The sequence below is a fragment of the Mustela nivalis genome (genome assembly GCF_964662115.1).
Source record: "Mustela nivalis genome assembly, chromosome: 16".
NCBI classification, from domain to species: Eukaryota; Metazoa; Chordata; class Mammalia; order Carnivora; family Mustelidae; genus Mustela; species Mustela nivalis.
In genome coordinates, this window is record NC_139035.1 from 11,175,348 (window position 1) to 11,192,246 (window position 16,899).

At 51.8% G+C, this 16,899-nt stretch overlaps 1 protein-coding gene and 1 long non-coding RNA gene across 17 annotated transcripts; one reads left to right on the forward strand and one right to left on the reverse strand.

Annotated features, from left to right (window-relative positions):
- The first annotated feature begins 713 nt into the window (after positions 1–713).
- Positions 714–3,929, forward strand: LOC309849624. Its single transcript, XR_014303800.1, has 2 exons — positions 714–3,260; positions 3,654–3,929. It is a non-coding gene; the product is annotated as an uncharacterized lncRNA (long non-coding RNA).
- Positions 3,930–4,321: 392 nt separating this feature from the next.
- On the reverse strand, positions 4,322–13,928 carry LOC309849623 (uncharacterized protein). Of its 16 annotated transcripts, none has more exons than XR_014303791.1 (4): positions 12,850–13,928; positions 12,306–12,374; positions 11,433–11,650; positions 8,856–11,308 (listed from the first exon to the last, which is right to left on the reverse strand). XR_014303791.1 is itself a non-coding variant. In XM_082702367.1 (4 exons), the coding sequence occupies exons 2-4, from the start codon at positions 12,336–12,338 to the stop codon at positions 9,415–9,417; spliced, it is 336 nt and encodes a 111-aa protein (XP_082558493.1). In that variant the 5' UTR covers positions 12,339–12,374; positions 12,850–13,928; the 3' UTR covers positions 8,856–9,414. The 16 variants fall into 16 exon arrangements, 2 of the variants coding, with proteins under 2 accessions (XP_082558493.1, XP_082558494.1); XM_082702367.1 differs by having other exon boundaries at positions 8,856–9,576; positions 11,510–11,650; XM_082702368.1 differs by having other exon boundaries at positions 8,856–10,430; positions 11,510–11,650; positions 12,306–13,928.
- Positions 13,929–16,899: the final 2,971 nt, after the last annotated feature.

Here is a 16,899-nt window from a genome sequence, read left to right on the forward strand (position 1 = left end):
CACATGAAGGATGTGGTCTCGGGTGCGGGTCTGATGCGGGTGAAGATAGGATCTCAAGTAAAGTCTTAAAGGTGAAGAATGCGATCTTAGGTAAATTCCACCTCAGGTGAAGATAGGATCACGGGCAGTCTAACTCAGGTGAAAAAGGCGATCTCAGGTAAAGTCTAACTCAGGCGAAGAATGCCATCTTAGGTAAAGGCTAAGTCAAGCGAAGGGTGTGGCCTTAGATAAGTCTGACTCAGGGGAAGTTGGGGTCCCGGGGAAGGAATAACTCAGGGGAGGGGAGTGGTCTCAGGGAAAGGCTGCTGCAGGGGTGCTCTGGGATGTAACCTGCCCTGAAGCCAGGGGCCAGTGTTTGTGCCCCCCTCCCCGTCAGTCAGTGTTCGGAGCTGCCCCTTCTTTGCGGGGAAGAGGGTTTGGGACTCTCAGCTGGGCAGCTCCCTGGGCAAGGGGAGGCAAAAGGGCTGCTGTGGGCTGTCAGCTCCCGGCCCTCAGCAGCTGGGAGGAGGGTCTGGGTACCACCGCCTCTAGAACAGAGGCACAGCCAAGATTTCTTCTGCAAAGCACGTACATGGGAGAGTTCGGATGATAAAAGGAAATGGAAGAATGAGGCTACGTGAGGGTAGAAGGGAATTACACTTAATTCCTTTTTCTTTTTTTTCTTTCTTTCTTTTTCTTTTCTTTTTTTTTCTTTTTTTTTTTTTTTTGAGAAGAAACACACCCTAGAGTCAGAATTTGGAGTTAGTTAAATGAAGAAGCAAGGGCTCCTTCTGGTTGTGACAAGATGACAGCCACGCCCACTCCAGCGTCATCCTGGCTTATCTGGACCCAGGAAGAGCTTCACGCTGTGGTGGATGAATGACTTCTCCCGCAGAGGAGGGGGGCCTCCCCAGTGTCTGCTTTTCTCTGAATCTGGCCATAAGAGGGGTCAGAGAGCCCTTTTAGAAAAGGACATTTTTTCTATCATCTGCCTGCCCCACGACCTCCTGCTTTGTGGCACCACGGCCACATCTGTGCCTGGGACATTCCCCAATCCCAAATGTCCCTGGACTGTGTGTGCTCTGGGCTTTGTCTTCACCCTTCCTTGCTGATCTGCTCTTGGCTCGTTCCCACTGGCAAGAGACGCCTTCAGCAAGTTGGTGTGATTCCTTTCCCAGCCATACCATCTACCCTTCCTGAGTAGTACCAACCTGTATAGCCCCCAAGTACCATGATGGAGTCCCGAGCACTTTCAGGAGCTCCTGGCCACCTCCTCCCCTGGCAGCTACCATCCAAGGCTTGTACAATATATTTTACTCACCATCTGTGGTTGGCCAACCGGGAGATATGAAAGAGACAATAACATGTCGTGGCTCCTTGGTTGCAAGGAGCTGACCCAACAAAAGGAGACGTTTGTTTAAGGACTCTCAGCTCACAGAGTAGATATTCAGTGTCCCACACTCCCCCACCCACCCTGCTCCCTAATCCGTTGCTTTGACCTCAGCAGCTTTCACATCTGGGACCACTGACCCTGGAAACTGATCAGCTCCTGAGTGCAGAACAGGCTGCCAGGAAGCGCCTCCATGGTGCCCTCTGGAGGCCGTGGCTGGTATAACCTCCTAGACGACAGGAACTCCCTAAAGCCTGCAGAAGGAAAGAATGCAACCAGCCAGAGCCCCAGGGTATGATGCCAAGGAGGTGATTAGGACCCTCTTCCCAGTGTATACACAACATGAATCACTCTGACACCCAGAGAAAGTTATGTGTGCACTTCATGTGCTTTAGGGGTAATCAGCCCGGCTGGAGGTCTTCTGACTTTAATGGTCTCTCTCCACTACTTTTCTATACATTCAGCCCCCTGGGTCACCCATTCAGGAGGAAACAACGCTGAGTCTTACAGGGAGTTGCCACCGTGGTTAAAGTGTCCCACCAAGAGGCGGGGGAAATCCTGGCCCTATTCTCTGTTCCCTTCTCCCACATAGGAAGTCCATAGGCCCACTCGCATTGATGCCATGAATGGGGTAGTGGATGCTTGTGATTTACCTTAGGGTTATTCTACCCTCACGTAGCCTCATTCTTCCATTTCCTTTTATCATGTTTATTCAGCATTTAGTAAATGGCAGGTACCATGGGAAGTACTAGGTGATACAATGTGGCATTTGTGGGCTTGGGGGAGGAGCTCACATGGGTCCACTTAATGGGCACACATGTCATTAAACCGTGCTATTTGCTGCGAGGGCACCGGATGTTCTAGTGTAGCTAGCAGAAGGACGTTACTTGCAGGTCTGGGAAGGTTTCTGTAAACAGGTGAGGTCTGAGCTGCCGTTTGAGAGGTGAATGGAATTAGACAGACAGAGGGGAGGGGTAAGGAAGAGGCTGCTGGATGGCAGGGACAGTCAGGCAGACTCCTGAAAGCAAGAAAGAGCTGGTCTTGTCTGGAGAACGGGCTGCTGGGGTCCCAGGGAGCACCCACCTACCTGGTCTCCATCCTAAGAGCAATCGCAAAACGCCAAATGATTTTAAGCAAGCTGTTGTGGATGCTTGAGGGAAAGAAAGCGAATATTTAGGGAGGAGGCTAGGCAAAAGGGAGGTCTGGATGAGGAGAGAAGTGGCGGTGGGGAGGAGTGGGTGATCCCGGGCTTGGAGGTCTCGGTAACGGGGCGGAGCTGGGGAACAGCCCCGCGACTCTGGCCTGTTCACGTCCCTCTGTCGCTCGCACTTACCACAAACGACCTGCTACCGTCACCCTCCTCCTAAGCCGTGATGTCGGCAGGTCGGGGACCTTGTCTTTCACCGCCTACATCGGGTGCCCATGAATGCTTGCTGGGTGCGGCTCTGTTCCAGGTTCTGTAGTTCTGAAGTCCCCCGGGAGGTGGCAGCACGCGAACACCAGCCGGCCACTGCCCCCTCCACGCCCCACCCCCCACCCCCACCCCGACCTGCGCTTTGTCTCCTGCAGCCCTGGCTTTTGATCCCCCTGCGGAGAAGACCAATTCCAGAGAAGACCAATTCCCAATTCCCAGAGAAGACCTCTTTCCCAGCCTTTCTGTGCTGCCTCTGGGGTGGGTGTGACTTCGCCGGGGAACTTTGCCTGTGTGGCCAGGGCCGTGGTTTTCCCGAAGCTTCGTGGTCCCGGTTCCCGCCTTGCACAGAGCACGCAGGGGAAGCCGATGGGCGGCGCGGGACGGTTCTTCTCTCCTCCCTGTGCTGCAGCGGGGGCACCCTAGGCCGCGTCTACACCAGCCTTCCCAGTCATGTCAGGGGCAGGTGGCAAGACCCAGGTATGGAATGCCTCACCCAAGTCAGAGGGTAGGTTTGGGCCTAGGAAAGGGGGTTTAGGGTTAGTATGGCCAGAGAGAGGGGAAGCCCGCTCCTGAAAGGCGTTGGGAGGCGGTGCCGCGGGGCAGGGGTGGCGCGGGAGGGGGGAGCAGGCTCAAAGGCCCCCACCCGAGGAGGACCGACTGGCAGGACTGACTCCTCCTCCCTGGGTATGGAAGGAGGATGAGTGTTAGGCAGATAAAAAGTACACGGAACAAAGACCTAGAGAGGGACACAGGAAGTTGAAGGTCAGTTTAGGGACACATTGTGGGGGGCGGGAGGGGTTCGGAGGGTTCTGATCACCTCTATTTTGACCTTAGTGTGTACCTTTTAAGTGATCAAGTTCTTCTCTCCAGCTTCTCTCTTAACTCAGGCAAACACCCCCAGTGGGAACCACAAGTACCTTCCAAGCAGTAGGGACTGCCCTGGCCAGCAAGACCCCATATGACCACCCCAAGACAGTGATTGATCTGACCTTCCCTGGCCACCTGAGCGGACCCATTGACCTTTGTCTCACATTGTCCTTATATAAACCTAGATGTATTTTCAGCACTTTGGAGACCATCTTTCAGATGCTAGTCTGCTGTCTTCCCGCCATTGGCCTTGCTAAAATAAATCCCTTTCCTGTTTCACTCTGCTCTCCGCCTTTGATTTTGTCCGCAAAGAGGGAGCCACTGAACCTGGTCTGTCTGGAACCTCTGGAGTCAGGGGCTCCCACCCCAAAGCCCCAGCTATAGGAGGATCACAGGTCAGATTCCAGAACCATCTTACCTAGTGCTGGGGATTGGTTTCTATAGACTAGTGGAAAGGTCTGGGGCCATATGTGACATCCAGGACTCTATCCATCATCGTTCAGTCTTTGTCACTAAGGGAACATGGGGTGAAGGGCTTCGCTGTGTGGGAGACACAGCAAGGTCTCCCAGCCCGACCGCTGCTGTTCTCTGCCAAATGCTCATGGCTCAGTGCTGCCCCCCCAACCTTTTAAAATATTTTATTTATTTATTTGTGCCTTAGATGGGGATTTGGGAATTTTTAGACCATATCGATGGCACTTGAATCGGCTATCTCAGCTGGAGAGAGGACAGAGAGGGAAACAATCCGACGCAGGATTGGCAGAGGAGAAGGAGGACACGGGGCGCGGCGACAGCAGCCAGACTGATGGGCGGGAAAGCGGGAAGGTGTGGTGTATGGACACGGATGCAGGAGAGCAGTCTGAGGGAGCAGAGCAAAGTGCAGCTCTTGGAAACTCTGCTCTGTACCGAGGGGAGAGGGGTGGGAACCAGAGACTGCGGCTGCCCTCGGGCGATGAGGACATCCCTGACTTTGCAACTTGCTCTGATTTCCCGCTGCTCAGCATCCTTCTGCCTCTACCCGGATTCCAAAGTCACGTGGCCCACGGGCTAGAGCCACTCTGACTTAAGAAGCTGGCAGGCTAGTTGCTGGCCATCTTCTCTAGAATGGGGTTGGCTCCCGAAAGCTTGCTGAACTGCAAACCACTCCGGCAAGGTCAATGTGGAATTGCCACCTTCAAGAGGCTGGATTGCGTGGCGGTCTCCATGCCGGGGCTGCCTCTCTCCCGCCTTTCTCCAGCTGTCCCTCCGACACACACGACTTGTTTTCATTCCCACACAACCTCTGAGACTCAGTTCAGGCCTCCCTCCAGAAAGCCTTCCGGCCAAGAAACATCGGGTTGAAATTGCCTAGGGAACGAGAGGACAGGAATTCCATCCTTGGGAAGCAGTATTTTCTGGATGTTTGCACGCCAGGTGCGACAGTTGTGCAAAAAGGACCCTGTCCTTGAAGAGCGTGCATGGCGGCTCTCTGATCACCTCCTTCCACGTTCGGAAGAGGAATGGTGGTTACATTCGGCCTCCCTGCTCTCAAAATTATTTGTTCATCCTCGGGGCTGGCACACTGTGCACAGTGCATCTTTGTTGAATAGATGAATGAGCCTTTATTATGGGACTTGGGATTTTCTAGTTTGTATGTGTCATTTTTCTCCTCTAGATTGTGAGCTCCTGTGTCTCACGTCTGTATCAGAGAGCACAGAGCTTTGCACAGAGTAGGTACCAAGAAACGTTTATTGGCTGGAAGAATTTCTAATCTGCGTAAGAACATGCATGCGCACCCACCCACGCGGGTATTTTAAACTTGCTTCCTCCCTCCCCCACATTATTTTTTCCATAGGAAACCAGGTGAAAAACCCATTTCTTGTTATTGGTTTTTAATGGGCCTGAATGTTTCTGCAGGCTTCCTCGGCACGGTGCTCTGGTCCCCACCAACAGGCTCCCGCTGCCTCCACAGAGCTTCAGAGGGATGTGAGAAGTAGTAACACCCGCGTGTGTGTGGGTGTGTGTGTGTGTGTGTGTGTGTGTGTGTGGTGGGTGGGGGAGTGGGCGGTCCACACGAGGGCACGCAGAGTTGCTCTGAGAAGTGGGGAACCGGTTGGTAGAGACCCAGCTGTGCACCTGCTGGGGGTGGGGGTGTGGCAAGGTCTTCGGACGCTGCCCAGCCGACCTGCAAGTTTAACTTTATTAAATTCACCCGCGAGTATGTTCATTTTACCCGTTGGTCACAAAAGGGAGACACCCAGTGGGTACTGGTCTAGGCAACTCTGCCCTCTTGCACAGACAGAACTCCCCTGCCTCCTCCGACTTTGTTCTGCTTGCCATGGAAACGGGTTTCTCTAAGGAAGGATGAGGTTTTCAGGCAAGGTTAAGTGGGAGGATGAGTATTTTAATATATATATTTTTTGCCCCAGAGGTGGAATGAGCCTATCAAAGAACAGAAGGCAGGTCCTCAGTGCCATAGGTGATTTCATTTTGGAAGTTCTCCGTGATGCTGGGAAACTGGGTCAGAGCAAGGATGACAGCCCCTCGCACCTGCTTGGTGAGCTCAGGTCCCCTAAAGGCTTTGTCCTCTTTGGTGACCAGCCCTCCAGCCTTGGCCCCGCCCCCTTTCCCCACCCTGGGAACGAGCACCAGTGGCTCATGAACTTGACTTCAGCCTGCGTTCTTACTGCTTCCCAGGTTTGTGGGTGACGCCAAATATAGTTCAAGGTCAGAGCCAGGGAAGGGAGTGCCCTGCGTGGCGGTTCTCGCTTCTGGGCTTCCTGCCTCTGGCTCCGACTGACTCCACAAACAGGGGTGGAAAAGCCTTCCACTTTAATGATCCATAGCATGAATTTCTTCGGACTAGCCTGATTTCTTTCCTGCTCTCTTTGGAGGGAAGAGGAGGGTTGTTCAAAAGCACGTTGTGTTTATTCCCAAGGAAAAGAGCTGGCTTCCTCTTTAGTTCTTTTCTGCTCTTTGTTATTCGTAAATTCCAACGCTCCAGCCACCAGCTAGGCAAATTTACAAGTTATTATTAGCAGCTATGTGGAAACCTCACAGTAGAAATGTTTTCTGATAGAAGCACGGGGACGTCCTTTGTTAAATTATTTCAGAAAAACTTCCTTGCTTTGCTGAGTTCCAGCTGCTCTCTGTTCCCCCAGCTCATGGGCAGTCGCTTATAGCTTCGAGAACTGGCCTTTTAATCAGGCACCCTGTTCATAGTCGTTCCTTCTAGGTGGTGGGAAGGTAGGTTGTAAAGTTGTACTTAGAAAATTCTGTGACTTTGTCAGAAACAAAAGAAAAGCCCTAAAATCTGTTGCTTTCCATCCTCTTACAGAGGTGATGCTGGGTCTGTTGTTCTCTCCCCTCCCTAGCAGTTTCCTCTGAGCACAGGGAGATCTCTGTGTTCTTGTTTTCCCACCTAACAACCGTGTTTGCCAGCCATTCTTGCTAGACCTGGAAGAGAACCACCGATGCTAAAGATTAAACAACAAAATAAGGAGATCGAGTGTCCCCAGGGACCTCTCTGCTGAGCCCCACCATAGATGACTAGTGTTGTCCAGTGGCTTTGCTCCGGTTCCCAGGGAGAAGCAGGCTCAGGAGGTGGGCAGAACCTACTAGACCTGCGGGGAGGGGGCGAACTCGGGGTGCGGGGGAGCGCCGGGGGGGGGGGGGTGGGTGGGTATGATGGCGCATTGCTTGATACTGAGGGAGCTGAGGACATGGGGCTGAAGTGTTGATTCCAGAGCCTCAGGTTCTAGTTAGACTTACTTTTTTTTTTTTTTTTTAAAGATTTTATTTATTTATTTATTTATTAAAGTTTTTTTTTTTTTTTTAAGGATTTTATTTATTTACTTGACAGCGGAGATCACAAGTAGGCAGAGAAGCAGGCAGAGAGTGAGGAGGACTCAGGCTCCCCGCTGAACAGAGAGCCCTATGGGGGGCTCAATCCCAGGACCCTGGGATCATGACCTGAGCCGAAGGCAGAGGCTTAGCCCATTGAGCCACCCAGGCACCCTGAATCCTTTCATATTTTCAAAAGCATGTCTAGGCTGTAAGTTTGCTAACAGTATTTCTCAATATTCCATAGCATAATTGGTGTTCGAAGCCAGCTTTCAGGGTATCCTAATTCTACTACCCATCATGCTTGCTGTTCCCATGGCCCTTTGTTGCCTTCAAGCTGGTCGAGTGTCTGGGCGTCACTGGTGTATGCCAACCACTCAGTCCCCAGAGTCCCCAGGGTTTCTGAAGCAAGCCTCCATGCACAGTGGTCCAGCTAGCTGCACCCAAGAATTCTTGGGGTTCCAGCTGTCTTCCCATGTGATTCAGAGTTGAGTTATTGGTGACACTAATGGAATTGCTCAGAAGTGGAAAAATCCCTGATATGTGTGTCCTGTGCATTGGAGGGGCGGGGACTTGTGGGGCATTGGGAGGGGCAGCCTTCATTTTCATAGCTCAGTAAATTTGCCCCAAATAATATCCGCTTCTAACATTTAGCACTGGAGCGAAAACCAGTAATCTAAAATCTTGACCAGCAGGAGCAGAGGGAAAAGGGTTGGTAACAAAGCGTTTTCTTGTATCGCAATGGAACTTGATTTTTGCTGTGGGACTTTATTTTTAGAGAAATGGAGAGTGTCTGGATGGGGCTATGGTTGAAATTTTTGTCCTCCTTTCTGTAAGATAATAATTCATTATACACATAGAGTATTGTACAAATCCTTCTGATGTTCCTAAATTCTCATATACAGGAAAGTTGAAACAAGAATTCTCTTAAAATAGCAGCCTTCTCTTGCACACTTTGAGAGTATTTTAGAAGTCAGCCTATCCTCACTGACGCTTACACAATCTTTTCTCAGATAGTCAAATTAGAGACTTCACGACTTTCCTTTCTGTGAACTATGGGGGCCATTGGACCACTTCTCTGGAGAGACACAGAGACACATTATAACTATTTGTCATGAAAAAAACAAAAACAAAAACAAAAACTTGAGAGTTTATCAGTGGTCCCTGACATTTGTGTTTTAATACACCTCGCCATTAGATGGCAGTGTAGTAACAGACATGACAATTTGGGGCCTCTGGTCACCCATTTTAAATAAGTTCAAAGAGCCTTAAGCTGGTCTGGTAGAATCGTCTACTAGACTCCATGGAAAGTCAGATGGGGACTGATGCTATGAACTTACTAGTGGAAGCACTGTTACCTCCAGATCTGGAATAATTATCATGTTTTGTTTGTTTGTTTTTAGAAGGTTTTATTTATTTGAGAGAGAGCACAAGCAGAGGGAGCTGGCAGAGGGAGAGGGAGAAGCAGGCTCCCTGCTGGGCAGGACTGGATCTGAGGACCCTGGGATCATGACGTGAGCGGAAGGCAGACGCCTAACCTACTGAGCCCTCCCAGGCTCAGAACAGCTTTGGACTTCACTACTTTTTAAGATTTGGATGTCCAAATGTATAATTTATCACTGCTCCCTGATATCAAATACAAGTACATATCTTTCCATGAGAATTTAATTTCCTTGGGACGCCTGGGTGGCTCAGTTGGTTAAGCAGCTGCCTTCGGCTCAGGTCATGATCCCGGCGTCCTGGGATCGAGTCCCACATTGGGCTCCTTGCTCAGCAGGGAGCCTGCTTCTCCCTCTGCCTCTGCCTGCCACTCTGTCTGCCTGTGCTCACTCTCTCTCTCTCTCTGACAAATAAATAAAATCTTAAAAAAAAAAAAAAGAATTTAATTTCCTCTTCCTCACGTCGATGTTCTCCTTCGTTGATGCTTAAGAAGCAAGCAAGGCTAGGGTTTGGCAGCTCCTCTCCCACATGACGTGTGACCTGGAGAGGAAGCGGTGGCTTTTCTGGTCTTCTGTCCCTCCTCAGTATTAACAGACCCCTGCTCTCTGACGTTGGTGTCTTCCTTCTGCCACAGCTCAGAGGGCGTTGTCAGGGATTCTGTGCCCTGAGAGGACAAAAGAAAACCAGGCCAAGGGGACTTACATGGAAATGTAAACATTTTGAGGAATGGCAGGTTTGGCTTAATTTCTCATGCGCTTCAGATTCTCCAAACAATATTAGAAAGCGAATGGAGCTCTCCATGGATGGCAGAAGACAACACCCCAAAAAAAAATCCGATGAGACCTAGTTTCTGTAAAGATAGTCCAAGAAGAAAACAAAATCCTCAGCAATGGAGAAAACAGAGCAGCTTTGCATGTAGGAGTTTTCCACCTTAGGAACCAGGGTGACAGATGGTATATCCGATGGGCCCCGGGGGTGTTGCTCTGCGGATGCCATTCACCTGTTTGGGTTCTGACTCCTCACCGCCCCCCTGCCCCCACCACATTCAGTCTCCTTTAGGACACGGGCCCTGTGGAACTGTCATTCACTGGGTCACTGCCAAGGGCCCCTGTTGCTGCTGCTCAGCCACAGGCTGTTACCCACCGCCCCTTTCTGTTGTAATTGTCACTGTCAGGAACCAGCCCGGCACACCCTGAGCCTGGGGCGCTCACCTGCCTGGCCCTGGGCTCTGAGTCAGGCCCATCCTCACCACCCTGGGGTAAGATGTCAGAGCCAGAGGAGCAAAATCCTAGACACCACCCCCTTCACCTGACCTACCCTTGCCAGCTCCCAGGAAGGCTTCTGCCATCCCAGATGGCTACTGACGCCCCCTCTGTTCCCTTCCTGTGGAGTGGCCTCACTATCCTAGATTCTGCTGCCTTCAAGCGCTAGAGAGGGGAGCCCAGCTCTGGGGCCACAGAGGCCATGCTCCTCGTGGGGCCGCAGTGTCTTTGCCAGCATCCCGGCATCAGGGAGGACCTGCAGGAGTGGAGATGGGTTTAGGCCTGAAAATAGGGCCGCCCTGCCTCCCGGGGCCACTCTAGCCAGCCCAGTCTGTGTTCCCACTCTGAGGAACACACACCCACCTCTCTCCCCCATCTGTTAGGAAATCACTTTTCCCAGAAAGCAGGTGCTTCCTCAGGCCCTGAGAACCCTATTGTCCTGCCCCTGGGCACATGTCTGGGGCCACACTCCCAGGGATATTCCTATGGGAGGCGGAGCCTTCGTTCTGCTCTCTTCTTTATCACGGCTCTACCCGGGGCCCTTATCTTCAGCCATGTCACGTGGGGCCTCCAGATATAGACCATATATAGCAATAAAATTTATTGCATTATAATTGCATGCAGTGGTATGTGGGTGAGTGTTTAATAATCAGCTTTGGGTGGGGAAGGGAGAGAAAGCTCTAACTTGCAACATTTGCTCAATTCCGCTGCAGAAATACCCTCCCCATGGCCAATCGCAAGCTACCAGTGTAATATTCCAGAACTTGGGAGCTGGGAAGACACACAGCAGCTCCAGCCCACCACTGACAGATGCGAGTTACCAGAGCTTCTCTGGTCTTGTTCCAAATCCAGACAGGTCTAGGAGGTGAGGAGGTCAGATGGTATTTTTTTAATGGTGTCATAATACTTACTGTTGAATATTAAGAATTACAAACGATAGCTTTTACTTGAAAATGCAAATTTAAAAATATGCAGAGGTGGCTCAGTTGACAGTCTGCCTTGGGCTCAGGTCGTGATTCCAGAGTCCTGGGATCGAGCCCCACTTCAGGCTCCTTGCTCAGCGGGCAGCCTGCTTCTCCCTCTGCCCCTGACTCTGCTCATGGTCTCTCTCTCTCTCAAGTAAATAAATAAAGTCTTTTAAAAAATTAAAATAAAAAAGTATGCATTAGTTTTCCATACGCTATGAGATATGATCTCAAAATGATGAGAAGCTGAACTTGAAGCGAGTTGGTAACACCATTAATAGGTGAATACTAACACTGTTTTCATGTGAGGGCCATGTACTCAGAGTGGTATGCCTGGAGACTTCCTGAGGGCCGATGGTATTACTCCCACCTTATAGTCGGCTCTCACATGCCCCAGGCCAGTGGCTGGTTGAATAGTATAGTCATTTGAGGCACGTGTGGCGCAGACCATGTGCAGCTTTTCAAAGGAAATGTCCAGAAACTGGTTTTCACAGCCCTTAGAAACCCTCACCTGTGAAGGGATAGAGAAGGTTCCAGAAAAAGGAGGGGGGGGCATTTGTTAGGAAAGCCATGACTGCACTGGCCTCTCCAGGAGGGATGGGGCTGGGGCAGCTCAGGTCCTGTGAGAGAAGGCCCACTCTGGGACCTGCGTTTTCGGAGCGGCTCAGAGAGCTCCAGCAGCAGTCTTGGCAGTGGGAAGAAGTCGAGAAAAGAGAAAACAGGGCTTCATTTGGGCAAGAACTGCACCCCGCAGAGAGCGGGGACCAACCTGCATGGGACTGGGGATGGAGGGAGCAGGCCAGCCCAGGTCTGGAATTTGATCCAAGAGTTGGCCTGAGACGTAATGGGATGAAGAAAGCCTGGTCGGCGGGTTCGAGGGTAATGTGTGTTGGGGGAGCAGCCAACAGCCTGAGGATGGCATCTGGGTGCCTAAATGAGGCTGAAACAAACCAACAAGCAGACCCAGGAAAGAGTCCATTCAACTATGGGCCATGCGGTCCCCTGACCCCTGCTCCCTCCCACTCAGCGGGGCGAGGACTGCTGTGAAGCCCCACCCTGGAATGAATCTTATAGTGTCACTCTGCTGGATTCTTGGCCCAGCACCTAATTTCTGAAACAAGACTGTGTTTCTGATTTGAACCTCCGTCCATAGGATGACCTCATACCTCAGAGCCAGCAGAAAAAATTCTGAAGTTCATGGGTTTTTTTCATTGAAGGGCAGGAGCGAGCGATCCCTGTGAAATACATTTTGAAGGAGCCGCGGGTGACAAAAATAAAGCTGCTTTTGGATCGAGTCTGAAGAGCCGCGCCGGTGCGTTGTGGGTTTGGTGGTGGAAGGGAGCGGCCGGCCTCTGGGCCCAGCCTCCTCCGCAGAGCCCCTGGGGGCGGGCCCTGCGGTATCGGAGCCGCTGGGAGGAGCCCGGCCAGCCCCAGGCGACTCCATGGGAGGGGTCACTTCAACCGACTCTGAACTGTGGTAAAGGCTGAGTTTAAAAATGCAACTTTCAATAAGAGGAGACGTTTGCAGACGGAGTCACCGCCTGAGTCCAACATCCCCTGGGACAGATTCCCACTCCCACCTGTGGTCTGTGCGAATCTTCTCCCAGCCCCCTCCCTGGCTCACAAGGGGTGGGGATCGAACACGCACCCTCCCGGCACCTCCCGGCCCAGCCTCCTGCAGAAGCCAGCTCTCCGACCGACCCCACTAACCAGATCGCGCCCTGGGACGTGTCCGAGGCGGAGGGAGAGACCGCCGGGCTTGCAGGCCGGGACTGGTTCCTGTTTGCTGACTCTGCTCCCGGGGACACGCGTCCAGCTCCTCGGGGATGGAGTCTGGATAAAAGATGTTAATAGAAAGCGGAATTAACGTGCAACAAACACCCGTAAGCATGCTGCCGGGGCGGCGGCTGCGGAGATCTTGGGGTCTTGGCGGCGACGCCGCGCAAGGGCTGGAATTTTTGCTCCGCTCTAGGCGCTGGGATGTTTGCACAGTGCGCGCGTGCGCGCGTTTGCGGGCGTGTGTGTGTGTGTGTGTGTCCGTCCGCGGGCTGCAGCTGGTGTTGATGGGGCAGGAGCGCTGAGTCACTGGCCGTTCAGTGGCTCTTACATCACGTTTCATTGTCCTTTCTTCCTTTCCAGGCTTTTAAGGGCTCTTTCAGCGTTTTTGTTTGGCTGCGTGTTTGCCTCTAGCTTAGCTCCGGCTGGAAATCGGGGTGTAAAATCCGAAAGGCCCCGGGCTTCTGCGCAAAGCCGCGCGGAGGGGCCTGGGCCCCGCGGCAGCTGAGAATGCCCAGCACCCCAGTTCCTCGCTCGCGGGGCGCGCAGCCACTGAGGCGGCAGGTGCCGCGGGCGGGATGGGGGTGGGGGGCTCTCCCTGCTGTGCGGGCCTGAACTGGGGCTGATGAGTTTCACAGTCCCCGTATTCGTTGTTGTTCAGGCCCCCTTTTAGCCCAAGTGTAACAGGTGGTGTTAATTATCTGTGTGACATAAATTCTTGGAGAGCTGGCCTCTGCAGAGGGCCTTACACATTTGTTTAAAGGACTGTTTGACCCAACAAGCTTGCCACTGCACTGAAAAAAAAATTGGTTATAAGAATACCGATTCATTATGGAAAAGTTGGGGGCCTAAACAAAAAAGCTTAAGGGATAAATAAAAACCATCCATAATCCATCACTGGTTGGGGGAGAAATGATCGCTGTTAACATTTTCATATGTAATTTTTCAATGTATTTCCTCTATATGAACTGATATACACATACATTTTACATATTTGGATCCATATTGTACATTGTTTTTAATATCCTATGAATATATTCTTTTTTTTTTTTTTTTAAGATTTTATTTATTTGACAGACAGAGATCACAATTAGGCAGAGAGGCAGGCAGAGAGAGGAGGAAGCAGGCTCCCTGCAGAGCAGAGAGCCAGATGCGGGGCTTGATCCCAGGACGCTGGGATCATGACCTGAGCCGAAGGCAGAGGCTTTAACCCACTGAGCCACCCAGGCGCCCCACCTATGAATATATTCTTAGTCCTTAAACCATATTCTAGAAGCGCTACAAGTTAGCCTGGTGTCAGCAAAGAGATGTTGTTATGTCTTTGATTGTTTTCTCTGAGGTCAATTCATTTCTTTTTTTTTTTTTTTAAGACTTTATTTATTTATTTGACAGAGAGAGATCACAAGAGAGGCAGGCAGAGAGAGAGAGAGGAGGAAGCAGGCTCCCTGCTGAGCAAGGAGCCCCATGCGGGACTCGATCCCAGGACCCTGAGATCATGACCTGAGCCGAAGGCAGCGGCTTAACCCACTGAGCCACCCAGGTGCCCAATTCATTTCTATTTGTAGGATCTTTCTCTTGCCAAGATAGCCTTCCCCATCAAGTCCCACCTCTGTGGGGTTGCTGAAGGATTTGGGGTAACCATCTCTTTTTCTCTTGGCTGCTGAAAAATTCCCAATGTGCATCTATCCAGGTCAGGGATTCTCAAACTGGAGGGCCCAGCAGAACCTTCTGGAAGGCTCAAAAGAGGGTGCTGAGCTTCATCCCCAGAGCTTCAGATTCAGCAGGGCTGGTGGAGTGGGGGGCTGAGCTCCCCAGTAGCATAGCCGGTGCCTGCCCTCCACTGAGACTACCGATGCTCAATTTGATTATTCCAAGTCCCCTCCTGGTGTTCTTGGCTACTTGTCTTTTCCGTTAGACTCTTTATCTTGTCTTCAGGCCCTTGCCCTTTTTTTTTTTTTTTTTAAGATTTATTTATTTATTTTAGAGAGAGAACGCATAAGTAGGGAGAGGGGCAGAGAAAGACAAGCAGACACTGCATGGCACATAGAGCTCCACATGGGGTTCAATCCCAGGACCCCGAGATCATCACCTGAGCTGAAAGCAGACACTTAGCTGACTGAGCCACCCAGGCACCCCTCCAGAGCCCTTGACTTTAACTGCTACTTATGCTGTTCCCTCGTGATGTCACCCATGCATACAGAGGACAGAAATAGTTTCTGGTTTTTTTTTTTAAAGATTTTATTAAAATTTTTTTGAGAGAGAGCGAGCGAGCTCATGGCCGAGTAGGGGGAAGGGCAGAGGGAGAGGGGGAAGCAGACTCCCTGCTGAGCAGGGAGCCCTGGGGGCTGGATATCAGGACTCCCGGGGATCATGACCTGAGCAGAACCTAGATGCTCAACCGACCGAGCCACCCAGGTGCCCCCAGAAACAGTTTCTTAATGGAGGATGGGAACCCAAGTGTTTGGAGAGCCTCCCAGTAGCCTCCCAGTACCCGAGTGTGGAGGCCAGAATGATCTGTCCTTCGACGTCACCGCATCACATTCTGCTGGAGAGCTGACTCGAAAGGAAATGCACAGACGCCCAGACGATTTGTTAGAGGAAGTGACACATTATCCTCTTCCAACATCTGGTAATTCCTGAAAGACAGTCAGTCCCGATAACAGCGCCGCTCCCCAGAAGCCTGTGCCTTCTCTCCCGGGGGAGGTGTGGGGGGGGGGCAACCAGGGAGAACAGAGTCTATTTTTGGTGTCAGCCCCCAGGTGGGGGGTGTGGTGGGGGGAGGCCTGAGGAGGGGGAGCAGGGTCACCAGTGCCACAGTTCTGCTCTGTGAGCCAGCAACACACACTTCCTTCCTGTCTGAACAGCAGCCTCTGAAGTTCCAAATCCTCCAAGAGAACTGAAAGGAATGAAAAATGCCATCCTGGGCCGGAAGGGCTGGACACAAGGGCAGATGGACCGATGACCCGGGGAGAGGAGATTGGGCAGAACACCAGGTTGAGGTTGCAGCAAAGAAGACCAGAGCTGGGTCAGGTCAAGTGGCCGTCCATCATGTACAATGATGACTCAGAAGGACCCAGAAGGGTCTGGCTGCCCCTGGGCTGGGAAATGCACACTAGCTTTTCGGCCCCAAGGCAAAATGCCACATGTAGACAGAATAGGAGGGGGCAGTGAGCGGGGTGCCTAACTTTCCCAGGTTCATTGATGTCACATAGGTGAGGAGAAGCAAAATCTTGCACTCCGAGATTGGGGGAGGGATGGGTGTCTCCGGACTGACCCCCTGTTTGGCATCTAGACCAAAGGAGCCACCTGACATCAAGGTCTGAGAGAAGCTAGTCATGTTCTCCTTAAATTAGCGCAGGCCTGGAGGAGGGGTGGGGCGGACAGGGGTGGGGAGGGCACCTCGGCCTTGGGATCCAAGGGCATTTGTGGGGCCAGGCCCTGGTTTTGTTTCAGCCAGAGCACTCTGGTGAAAGCATCCTGGGAATCTGGCCTGCAAACAGAAAGAGCATTTCCTTGTGTGGGTTTCCTGTTTAGGTCTGCGTAGAAACCCAGAGGATCGCGTGGCCTCGTAAATCCTCTAGACATTACTGATAGAGACGCTCTGGCTAGAGGCCATGGGAAACTTGCGCCCAAACAGAAGGGGTGGAGAGCATATTCACTCTTGGGATTCTGGGTGGGTTTCAGGCGTCATGTTTTGGGATCTGTAAATAGAGGGGGTTGGGGTAGCAGGCATGATCATCAAGGTCCTTCCCAGCTATGACCTCAGATTCCACTTTTCCCTGGAGGGTCACTGAGCTCTTGCTGTCCAGCTCCGTAACGGGGGGTCTGCCGGGCTGCTCACCCAACAGAAGCTCCACGAAAGCTTCAGGCAAAGAATCAGGAAGTTCTAAAAGATCCTTTAGGTTCCTTCACAGAAAGAGGGTACTTTTGAACTCTGGTAATTCCCAGACTTTCCTAAACACATAGTTTATTCCAAAAACGACA

Coding starts and splice junctions, on each gene's coding strand:
- LOC309849623 (XM_082702367.1), bottom strand. CDS start 12,338: ATGAACTTCAGAATTTTTTCTGCTGGCTCTGAG. Junction 11,651..12,305: donor TTTTTTCTGCTGGCTCTGAG/GTATGAGGTCAT, acceptor ATCCCTTCACAG/GTGAGGGTTTCTAAGGGCTG. Junction 9,577..11,509: donor ATGTGAGAGCCGACTATAAG/GTGGGAGTAATA, acceptor TTGTCCTCTCAG/GGCACAGAATCCCTGACAAC.